At 45.2% G+C, this 12,405-nt stretch overlaps 1 protein-coding gene and 1 long non-coding RNA gene across 2 annotated transcripts; both read left to right on the top strand.

Moving 5' to 3' along the window:
* The first annotated feature begins 3,276 nt into the window (after positions 1 to 3,276).
* Positions 3,277 to 3,803, top strand: LOC118221543. The gene is made up of 2 exons (XR_004764131.1): positions 3,277 to 3,325; positions 3,462 to 3,803. It is a non-coding gene; the product is annotated as an uncharacterized LOC118221543 (long non-coding RNA).
* A 1,476-nt stretch (positions 3,804 to 5,279) lies between these two features.
* Positions 5,280 to 11,744, top strand: LOC118213370. The gene is made up of 6 exons (XM_035392289.1): positions 5,280 to 6,064; positions 6,298 to 6,360; positions 8,293 to 8,637; positions 8,912 to 9,148; positions 9,784 to 9,886; positions 11,445 to 11,744. The coding sequence occupies exons 2-6, from the start codon at positions 6,300 to 6,302 to the stop codon at positions 11,506 to 11,508; spliced, it is 810 nt and encodes a 269-aa protein (XP_035248180.1). The 5' UTR covers positions 5,280 to 6,064; positions 6,298 to 6,299; the 3' UTR covers positions 11,509 to 11,744.
* Positions 11,745 to 12,405: the final 661 nt, after the last annotated feature.

Here is a 12,405-nt window from a genome sequence, read left to right as displayed (position 1 = left end):
TAATAACAAATGTATAACAACAACAATAATAATATTCATAAAAATACATGTTTGAAACTGGAAAACAGATTTTTTCGTAGATGGCTGGAAAAGAAAGGAGTAAAAGCAACATGTGGAGTTAGTTTGAATTCACACCACTTGAAGATGGTGTTAATATATATAATTAATTTAATATCATCTTTTACATTTTTTTATCTATCAAAAAGTTATTTGTGTGTTTATTTTTATTTATTTGTTTGCTTATAAGTTAAAAGTTCTAAAATATAAGTGTTTCAAATTGATTTGAAAATGTTGCACTTTTTGACAAAATATCGGTCAAAACATTGGTAATCGGTGGGCTAGGACTCTCAAAAATCGGGATCGGCATCGGACCCAAAAATCTGGCATCGGTCGGGCTCTAATACTGATGTACTGTGAATGCTCTCCACGATACGTGTAATAGAGTGCCTTATCACTGCGGTCTTTCTAAACTAAACAGGGATTATTTTCTCAACAATTCAGACTATATTTGTTTCCTTGACATAAGACTATGTCAGTTAGTGATCTTGGCCTTGCACCTCTACATCATGAACCTATGCACTTGTTGTACGTCGCTCTGGATAAGAGCGTCTGCTAAATGCCTATAATGTAATGTAATGTAATGGCCTGTTACTCAAATGGTTGTGAGTTCAAATCCCAAATAGGGGGCTGCTGCTGTATCTTAAGCAATGTTCTTGGCCTAATTTGTTTGTATAAACATCCAGCTGTGTTAAGGGACTGTATGTAGAACACTGGATCTGTATTCTAGATAGGAGCATTCGTTAACAAATAAATGTAATGTTATTTAATTGAGATGTTAGAGAGCCATTGGTCATTTCCTTTGGTGATTTCTCTTGATTGAGAAATCTGGTTTCTGGTGAAACTGTCTTGGTTAAAGTAAAGGTCAGGAACCAAATAATCTACACATTTGGAGCCAGGCACTCCAACATGCTTTTTCACAAGGTTTTGCAGTGTTCTCATGTACTGTTACATGTTGTCTTTATTTCTTGATTTTGGGCTTTAAGCCAAATCTTCCATTGTAAACAGGTATGTTGACTAAACGTTGTTAATGCTGTTCAGCTGACTGCCAGTGGAATTCCTTCACAATTTGTGAAGAACAATACTTGTTACTTTAAAAAAGAAAATGAAGCAAACTCACTAAATATTTGCACTTTGCTTGCAACTCCTGTAAGATTGACTTCTGAAGCAAGACCCAAGGAAGTATCAGCTGTCACAACATGACTGCGATGTAGATAAGAAGCTTAGCATTTCATCATTGCGGTAGTTTTTTTTTATCTTCCACACCCTCAGATCAAATATAATAAGATATGTCGTGTTTGCTTCCCTGAATAGTACAGACTGCACGCTCGCAGTCAGTGACACCCTTAGAGAGGTCCACACCTTTTATTCAGTACTAAATTAACTGTGTGCCGAGACAACCATCTGTCCGCTTTTACTTCGCTGATTTCGCTATCAGACATTATTATCTTATTCTTTTAATTAAGATCCATTGGTAAATATAAAAATGAATCAGATAAATTTGTTTTATGACGCTCTTGTACTGAGCTCTTCAGCTACATTTTCCTGGGGGGGGGGGCAGAATCTTGTAAAAGACTCTTAAAAGGTCAGACATTTACAACTTACTACTGAGAAAATAAAGAACGAATTAAATGCACATGTGCATTAAAAAGTTTGCCTTCTGAAAACAGGCAGAGATATTATTTATTATTGTGTCATCGGCGGGGACGTAGGCTCGCACTGTACGGATGCAGGCGTAGACATCGTCAAATTTTGACGCATCTGAATAATAATTTAAAAATATGTTCACAATGATGAAAGATCAAAGGGTTTGGTCTCCCGGGTGACACGTCGTATAGTCTGTAAACCAGCCTGGCAGGCTGGCTGTGGACTAGAGGGGTGGGGGGGGGGGGGGGTGGTTGGCCACTGACCATGATGGATGCAGCACATTTATGTTTATTTCCGCCCCCCCCCCCCCCCCCCCCATTTAGCCGACCACCCCCCGAAGGCTGGCTGCCGAGGTCTGACTCCAAAGTTTGAAAAGAACCCTCACCCTGACAGAGTGCTGACCGCACCCACGGCTTGCGCGATTGGCCCACGGCGTCGGTTTTCCTCCACCCGATTGGACAATGGAAGCTCCTGGGGGGTCATGAGAGAGGACCGCACAGCTGGCCCCTGGTGGACGACGGGGCCGGATGAGCACACCGGGGTCCTTCCAGCCTGCAAATACAACTCACCCTTCCACACTCCACTGTCAGATTTACCCCGTGAACTAGGGGAACAAACTGACCTTTTTAAGAAAATCTACATTTGAATATTATTATTTTCTGCCCCAGCGATGTTTCAGCCATTCGCCTACGACAGACGAAAATTAATTTCGCTTTCGTTCTCATCACAGTCGGATTCTGTTGCTTTGTCTGAATCCACAATGGGTTTTGTTTTTTCAATCTGACTGGTTTCCAGGCATTGTTTTCCCTCCCCAGGAAAGTACGGATCACATGGTACGTCACTGAATTAAACTGACAACAAAAATGTGACAATAACTTCTCAAAGGTATGGCTTTATAAATGATGATGATGATGATGATGATTATTATTATTATTACTATTATTATTATTATTATTATTATTATTATTATTATTATTATTATTATTGGCTACCTGACTCATTTGGACTTGAGGCCATTCGTTGTAAGTGGGTCCTGAAAAGAAAAGAACGCTGTCGGCATTTTTCCGAAGCCCAGCGTTGCCTGAGATGGCCTTTTCCTTTCCCTTTTATACTCCATGAATCTTTCCGACCCGCGCTTTAATCCAAGGGCAGCCTCTCGGCTCGGTAATAACTTTTTATCGACTGCAACCCTGCCGCTTGGACATTTATTGTGTACTCTGGCCCGTGTAGTGTCAATCTTTATCTGAACATCATTCTGTCATTTATATAGCTGGGTACCTGCAGCTGAGACCATACAAATATACTTAGATTTATCTAGATAAACAGATCACACTGCAGCACCTTCACACACAAAAACAGATCACAGGACGTACTGTGAAGAACAGAACTTGTGGAACTTGTTGAATTTGGTTTTTAGTTGATGAAGATTTCGATGAAGAGTCTGATGACAAACATAATGGCAACAATGATGATGATGGTGAGGAGGACATGATGAAAGTGATTAAAATGATGATGATGATGATGGTGGTGGTGGTGGTGGGGATGAAGAAGACAGATTGATGGTGATGATGATGATGGTGGTGTTGGTGGTGGTGGTGAAGAAGACAGAATGAAGGTGCAGGTGATGATGATGATGATGATTGAAGGTGATGATGATGATACTGGTGCTGGGGATGGTGATGGTGATGATGGTGGTGTTGGTGGTGGTGGTGAAGAAGACAGAATGAAGGTGCAGGTGATGATGATGATGATTGAAGGTGATGATGATGATACTGGTGTTGGGGATGGTGATGGTGATGATTGACCACGCACACAGAGCAGAGAAAGGTAGAGGTTTAGGTGAGGACCATGAGGACGTGCGGGGGCATGGCACTTGCTGTGCAATGCTATCCCTTCATCTTCCTCAGTCTCTGTTCTCATAAACAGGCTTATCTCTCTCCAGTGGAGGCTTGACAAATGCCAGAGAGCTTCATTCCACTAAAATTGAGAGCTTCCTCTCCACCCTTCCCTATCTCTCTCTCTCTGTCTCCACTTTCTCTCGCCATCCTTAGCAGTACCACAGAAACCCACCTCTTTTTCCAATAAAAGTTTTCCAAGGAGTGAACGCAGTGATGTCATCACTCTCACCAAGCCACTGATAATACCAGATTTCCCCTTTAATACTCTCACCATGAATCAGTCTGTTTTTGTGTGCGTTGTTTGAAAAAAAAAAAAAAAAAAAAAGGGTGTTCTAAACAGTTACCGGCATTTTAAGAGTTAACAATATTTTTGTTTCATAATTAACTGAACTCTAGCTCTGTTATCTCTTGGCTGAAATCCTGAGAACATTATGTGTTGACTGGAGCATAGCTACTGTTTTTGCTTTCGCTCTGTGCTAACATGTAATGCAGTTTAGACGCAAGCTGATTTCACTGCTGCTCTTCCTGCATTGACTATTATAGGCCACTAAAAAAAGACTTTATCCTCTGTCCATTTTTTCATATCTTGTCATGATTTTAATTTATCTTGTATTGTTTTTATTTTGTGCACGATCTGTGCTGTACAGCTGGGAAATTGCTATTAAGATAAAGATGTTATTATATAATTACATATCAAACATTCCCTCTCGGGGAAATTTCGCTGTATCTAATTGATCTGATTGCGCTACCGGGACGTTAATTGCCAAGTGAACATCCGTCTGATTTGATCTGTTCTTGATGTCGAGCACCACCTACAGGCACTCATGTGCAATGCACTCAATCTCCTGAGCCGATTTTGAGAGTAAAAGTTTATAGACAATGCTCTCGGTCGGGCTTAAATCTTATTGAGGATCGATATTTCATTTTTAGAATCTGATTCAAAAAGACTGCTTTCAGAGCAGATGGAGGCACGGCAATAACCTATTAAAGTAAGCATCCAGGTTGGGTTAATTGGACAGTCTAAACTAAATTGCCCCTAGGTAAGTGTGTGTGTGTGTGTGTGTGTGTGTGTGTGTGTGTGTGTGTGTGTGTGTGTGTGTGTGTGTGTGTGTGTGAGAGAGAGAGAGAGAGAGAGAGAGAGATGCGTGTGCACTGCCCTGTGAGTGCCCTCGCGAACTCTCAGGGTGTATTCCTGCCTCCCGCCCAATGCATGCTGGGATAGGTTCCAGTACACCCCCCCCCCCCCCCCCCCCCCCATCAGGAATAAGCGGGTAATAATAATAATAATAATAATTGTTGTTGTTGTTGCAGTAGCAGCAGTAGTAATAGTAATAATGACTTGTAAGATATGCAAACAAAACAGAGCGGAAGAAGCTCAGAAACAACTTGTATACTTAAATAGTTACCGCATCTTATCCGGTCCCCAGTGTGAGGACAGGGTTTGAGCCTACGCGGTCACGAGAACCCTCCTTTCAGTCACGTTTGGAGGTTTAATAAAATTGTACTCTAATGAATAAGAAAGTTTTCTTTATTTTAGCGTTGTAATTTTCTAAAAACTGAAACAAACAAAACAGTGCAAACAAACGAACACCCCCACCCAAAAATAATAAAGAAAAAATGGCAACAACAACATGACGGAAAGGGGGACGAAAGTGAGTTTGTTGAAGGACTTTATATATAAAGGGTTGGCCGGGGGGTTAGTTAAGGATAGCGTAATACAGGTCAATACAGTACACCGCTGTGTGACGTGCCTGTGTATTGTTCTGCCTAGTTAAATAGACCTTGTTGACATCTTCCGTTCCAGGAATGCGGTGGTCGTTTCGTTTATTTTTCTATTCCCTGTGTGGCAATGATAATGCACACGCATACTTTTTCCAGTAAAGAAAACGAGACCGGTGTGTGTGAGAGAGAGAGAGAGTGAGAGAGAGAGAGAGAGAGAGGGAGAGTGAGAGAGAGAGAGAGAGCGAGCGAGCGAGCGAGAGAGCATAATTTCTACTTTAATTTCGAAATAGAAAGGACAATTGTTCAGGTACAGAACAGCGGTATTTAGAGCGCAGGAAAACGGAGACTGTCGAGGTAGAAGAAGAAGAAAAAAACACGGTGACGCCTAATAGTCTCTCATTCAGTGCGTCTGGCACGGCAAGCAGACAACCTCCTCTTGGGACGATAAAGTTTCCAGCTCTGTTTCCCACACTTTCGCACAGCTCCGGAAAGCTGCTCGCGACGTTCGCGTTTACGTTCCCCTCCACACCCTAACCTCTCGTTTCAGGAAACGCGAAAACGCCAGTTGCTGCGCCTCGGGTTTCGCTCGCGGTGCTTTATCGAGAACCGTGGGCCATGCTGACGACTGGGCGCCCCTTCCCGCAGGAGTGTTCCCCTGCTTTGGGCTGAAGTGCCGAAGCTGAGCCCGAAGCGACCGGAGCAACTGAAAGGAACGGAACGGCGTCATCGAAGACTTGGCGGTAAGGGAATTCCAGAGCACGGGCGCTGTCACTCTGTTGGTTTTCTTTAGGACGTGTCTTATCTCTCCATTCCGTGTCACGTTGAGCTGAGCACACAACCATTCTGTATATTTTTCTTTTTGTAAAGTTCCCGTTGTCATACACTGAGTAAATTGTGCATTGTCATACACTTTCTCTCTCATACACATTGTCATGTGTCTCTCTCTCGCTCTCCCTCTCTCTCTCTGTTTTAGGAATGATTCGTTTGAGGCAGCAGTGGTGTCCTGTGTGGGTCTTTTGTCTGTTCTTGGTGCTATGTGAGTTTCCGCTATCACTGGGATGTTTGTTGGAGATAATTTTTTTTCAGCTTTGTCACCTGCAAACTGCAAACCATCTTATCATAAGTGTCTGATCATTAGTGCAAAGGTCAAGGATAACACAAAAAAAATCTCTGCACATCTGAAAGCGTAATCTGTTCCCCCAGCAAAGTGACAGGTGACCCCTGAATGGAATTTCCGCACAGCTCATACTGTGTTCCGAGCCCCCTGTTAGACACCTGGACATCTTTCTCATTTCCGGAGGACACTCTTCCGTCCAAATGTGTTCGTGGTTTGGGCTCGGCCAGGGGTCATCACCGTGTCGGCTTGTGACGGACGTTTCGGTCAAAATGCGATTTTTATCACGGACATACGAAACTTGAAGTGGTCAAATATTACCAGAAACACACAGTTGCATGCTAGACCTCACAGTGTGCCATAGTACATATTTTAATATGCTACACAATTCATGATGATAGTATTTCTAACATAAAAAAAACAGTGCCCTACCTTGTTATGATGAAAACTTGGAGACTGGAAAGTCAGCCGTTGTATTTGGGCAGGTGGCAATCCTAAAACAGGCATCAATGCGGCATTTCGTGTTTGGGATTTAATAACGTTCGTTTGACTGAAACCTCGCTCACAGCTGCAGGTGTCTGGGCTTGATGTGAGCAGGAGTATTGCTCTTCATTGTACTCCTCGCTGTTCTCAAACAGATTGCAATGTATATTATCATGGGAAAAAAATGAACTTTATTTCCCAATCAATTTTTTTTTTGTTGCCACGGACACAGACAAGTCTTGCCGCGGACACGTTTGTCTGTGTATGGACACGTTGATGACCAGTGGGCTCGGCCCCTTAGCTCCACTGAAGGAAACTCTCAATGCTACAGCACACAATCACATTCTAGATGATTCTGTGCTTCCCTGACAGTTTGGGGAAGGCCCCCTTTCCTGTTTCAGCATGACAGTGGCCCCGGACACACAGCGAGGTCCATACAGAAAAGGTTTTGTCAGGAACGGTGTGGAAGAACTTGACTGGCCTTCACAGAGCCCTGATGACAACTGTGTCCAACACCTTTGGAAAGCCAACTGTGAACCAGGCCTAATCGCCCAATCAGTGCCCAACCTCACTAATACTCTTCTTGCTGAATGGAAGCAAATCGCTGCAGTAATGCTCCAGCATCTAGTATAAAGCCTTCCCAGAAGAGTGGAGGTTGTTACAGCAGCAAAGGGTGGACCAACTCCATATTAATGCCCATAATTTGGATGAGATGTTGGACGTCTGGTGGCCACACACTTTTGGCCATGTAGTGTATGAGGGCTCTTTAACTTTGGGTAAAGGCGCTATATAAATGCGGTCTGTTCAGCATTTAACTTCAGACTGCCCGTGTGCGCAGCCATGAGGAGGAAACAGGAGCAGCTCCTGTGTCCTTGGAATTTAAACTCAGATGTTTTATTGCCACCCTTAATAAAGGTGAGCAAAAAAGGCTGTATAAATTAATCAGGAGTAACTAGCTGTATTGTACACACTGAAAGAAAGTTGTTTTGTATGAATACATTGTTATTGTGGTAGCAATCGCTAATCTGTCGTCACCAATGAATCGCCCAATTATTGTAGAAGCAAAAGCTCTCTAGGGGAAAAAAATTCTGATTTGTAAAAGTGGTGAGCAGTACCACCAGAAAAAGACAAGAGCCAATCAAATTTCTGGTATTTGCTTAATTCCACCTACTTCAACTCAGTAAAAAAAAAAAATTTAAATGTTAAAAGAAAACTTATCATAAAAACACACCTCTTATATGATGATGTATTTTAAATGTACGTGTTAAAATTTTTGATGTCCAGTTTTCGAATGGTTTTAAAAAATAAAAAAAAAGTTTTATGGTATAATTAGAAGTGAGATACAGTGTTGTTCTGTTCCTCTCTCTGTAGGTCCGGAGCTGGTCCTGAGCTTGTCGGTCCAGTTCCAGAGTGAGGAACCGGTCTATGTGATTCTGAGTCAAACCCTGGTTCTGGAGGCTCGGCTGGACCTGGCCGATGGAGAGCAGGTTGCCACGGTGACGTGGGAGAGGGAGGCGGAGGGCAGGACCGACCGGGGGAAGGTGAAGGTGGCGGAGTTTCCGGGGAAAGCGCCGGACGCGCGCGTCACCACCGAGCAGCAGGGGGCGACGCTGAGGGTGACGGGCTTCAGCCACGAAGACCGAGGGATCTACACGGTCACGGCGACCGGCACGGCGGGGTCCAGGAGCTCCGCTGCACGTACCGTACGGGAGTACGGTGAGGAAGGGGGGGGCGGGGGGGGGGAGGGGGGAGGAGAGGAGGGGGAGGGAGAGGGAGGGGGAGGGGGAGGGAGGGGGAGGAGGGGGGGAGGGGGGGGGGGAGGGAGAGGGAGGGGGAGGGAGAGGGAGGGAGAGGGAGGGGGAGAGAGGAGGAGGGGGAGGAGGAGAGAGGGGGAGTGTGTGTGCGTGTGTGCATGTGAGTGTGTGTCCGTGTGTTTGCCTTTCTTTGTAAAACTTGTCTCCCACCTCCCACCCCCCCCCCCCCCCCCCAGAGGCGGTCAACCATGTTTCCGTGGCGATAAACGTGTCGCACTGGCTGCTGTGGTGCGGGGAGGCGTGGGGCACGGACCCGCGGTACAGCTGGCTGCACGAGAAGGCGCCGGTGACGGAGGAGGTGGGCCGCGCTTCGCCCGACGGCACCGAGCTGCACCTGTCAGGCCGACCCTGCGGACACTTCACCTGCATCGTCAGCAACCGGCTGGGACACAGCTCAGCGACCTACACTGCAGGTAAGCCCTGACTGTGCACACCTGAACACACACCTGTCTGCACACCTGACTGTATACACATGTCCACACACACCTGTCTGCACACCTGACTGCATACACATGTCCACACATACCTGTCTGCACAGGCCTGCCCACACACACCTGTCTGCACACACCTGGACACACACCTGTCTGTACACCCATACCGCAGGTAATGCCTGTCTGCACGTCTGTCTGTACACACCTGTATACACACACCTGTCTGCACACCTGTATACACACACCTGTCTGTACACACCTGTATACACATACCTGTCTGTACACACCTGTCTGCACACCTGTAGTGTATACACATACCTGTCTGCACACCTGTAGTGTATACACACACCTGGCCGCACACCTGTAGTGTATACACATACCTGTCTGCACACCTGTAGTGTATACACACACCTGGCCGCACACCTGTAGTGTATACACATACCTGTCTGCACACCTGTAGTGTATACACACACCTGGCCGCACAGGCCTGTCTGTAGCATAGCCAGGGGTAAGAGAGGGAAGGCCTGCACTCACTGATGAGAAGTTTCCAGAAGAACGGAGACGCGTGTGTGTGTGTGTGTGTGTTTATTCTCGCCCGATTTCGTTCTGCTCGTCAGAGCCGTGTGAGCGCCAGGGGGGCGGCACCGCGGTGGGCGTGGCCCTCCTGGTCCTCCTCCTGATCTGCGGCGGCGGCGGCGTCCTGGCTTTCCTCGCGTGGCGGTAAGAGTCCGCGGAACGCTCACCCGCCAGTCCGCTTTGCCGCGGCGAACAAAAGCACCGCAGCTGCCAAAACTCCCCCACCACCTCAAAAAAGAAAATAAAATAAAATCAGAAAACTAAAGAGTTTTGCAGACAACCCTAACCCCTCTACTCCACGAAAGAAAATATGTTACTTTTATCAGCAAAACAAACACATTCTGTCACAGCAAGGAGATCACTGTCATAATAATAATAATAATAATAATAATAATAATAAACATTATTTATATAGCACTTTTCGTACAATGGTTTGCAGCACAAACTGCTTCACAGAAGACCATTCTCATCGGTACACAAAGATGGTGGGATTTTGACACAAGATAGGCGTGTTATAATGCAAATCAAGGGAGAACAGTGTCTGCAAGTTGTGATCCAACTTGTATTCTTGTCAGGGAACGTCCTGAATATGCACAGAGGCTGAACTATCTTAATTATATGTATATTTACATTCATATTTAAGAAGCATGTGTGTGTTAAGAAGCAAAACAGTGATTATGAGATCTAGCTAAAAAGCAAGTATTTTCCTGCTTGCTTAAAACAGTGTGAACGCATTCATTAGGTTATTCAGTCTGGTGAGTTAACTTCCCGAGGAAATGTCAAACCTGCTTCATAAATATGAATGAGGATGCGCCATCCAGAACGGAGGTAATGTCACATAAAATTATTTCTCACAACATTATTGTCAAGCTTGCATTTTCATTACAAAATTTCCTTAACCACATAGGCATTGCCAATAAATTATTCAAATTTCTTATTCAGCCTCTGGGCTAAGTATCTCATTTTGGGGGCAAGATTGGGAAAATTCCTATTTATTCTCATTCTAAACAGAACTACTTCCAAGACATAATTTGCCCACCAACAGAAAATCCATCTCTGGACATCTCTGGGGTGACATAGCTCAGAAGACCAATTGTCTGGCAGTCGGAGGGTTGCCGGTTCAAACCCCGCCCTGGGCATGTCGAAGTGTCCTTGAGCAAGACACCTAACCTCTAACTGCTCTGGCGAATGAGAGGCATCAATTGTAATGCGCTTTGGATAAAAGCGCTATATAAATGCAGTCCATTTACCATCTCTCTGGCATTCCTTCACCAATTCACCCTCTTCGGTATACAACATTGGCGGTGACCAACCTTGTTCCTTGTGATGTAACATCCTGTAGTTTTACACTCCAGCCCCAACCAAGTGCACCTAACTCAACAACTAGAACCCTGTTCTGGAGATCTGCCGTCCTATGGGTTTGCATTCCAACTCTAACAAAGCACACCTCACTCACCAGCTGGAGATCTTGATTGAGGTGCTAATTAGTGGAGTCAGGAGTGCCAAATTAGGGTTGAAATGAAAAGCTGTGGGATGGTAGATCTCCAGGAACAGGGTTGTTGACAGACTGTGTAGTTTAGCGCCAATGTGATTGTGTGGCCTTGTCTCCTCCGGTCTGGTGGTGGGTCTGTGTCTTAATTGGCTGAAGGAATTGTGAGGGCCTGCCATTGGTCAGCCAGACGTGTCCAAATCTGTCCCGCAGGCGACGCAGGAAACGGCAGAGGGGGGTCGAGAGGCTGCGCGAGCCCTGGGAGGACCAGCTGTGAGGGGGCGTGGTCTGGGGGGGGGGCGCTGTGGCCCCGCCCCTTCCTGCCTCCCGCCCTGTCAGTTTCCTGCTGGTGATTGACAGGGGGCTGTGCGAGTGAGGCGACACCTGTTGGGTGACTTCCTGGTCAGCTGTGGGACAGCAGGGGCCGAGCCGGTCGCTCCTCTGCGATTTGAGGCAGTGAAACAAAAGGAGAGATACTTTTAAAAAAAATAATAAATAAAATTTGTATTGTTTTTTTTGTAACAGTGGTTTTTTAATTAAAAAAAATAATAATACTCCTTGCATAGAAGTGTTAAAAGTCAATGTTACATTACATTACATTACATTACATTACAGGCATTTGGCAGACGCTCTTATCCAGAGCGACGTACAACAAAGTGTATAACCATAACCAGGAACAAGTATGACGAAACCCCTAGAGAGAAGTACCGGTCCAAGTACAGGGAACAACCGCATAGTTCAACTTGGACCCTGGTGGTTAAACTGATTAACACTAACAGCGAGAACACTCTTTTTACTGAAAAGGCTCATAAGGTTGCATAAAAACTGCGTTGCATTTTTATATATGATTGATGCTGAGAAGACTCAGTCAGGACTTTACAGTGTGTGAATCGTTATTTTAAAAAAGCGCATGCCAAGCTGTGGAAGGAAATAAAACTGGATTGGTCATTTCTTATGACCCGTAGGAACTGATCTTGTTTGTTCATCTGTTCCACTGGGTGCCATATAGACCGCAACATTGTTTGTATTGAAAAGCACTTATAAAACACAATAAAGGCCTCTGAAGGATGCATTACAGACACAGGGTCTGTGTTGTGATTGGTGGCCAGTGCCACTGTCCGTCAGCCAATACCTGATCACGGATACCTGACTGTTGCAAGCATGTCCAGGTGCT

Source organism: Anguilla anguilla, chromosome 1, assembly GCF_013347855.1.
Source record: "Anguilla anguilla isolate fAngAng1 chromosome 1, fAngAng1.pri, whole genome shotgun sequence".
NCBI lineage: Eukaryota > Metazoa > Chordata > Actinopteri > Anguilliformes > Anguillidae > Anguilla > Anguilla anguilla.
Note: the sequence above shows the minus strand (reverse complement) of the source record. Positions and strands in the feature narration are given on the sequence as shown.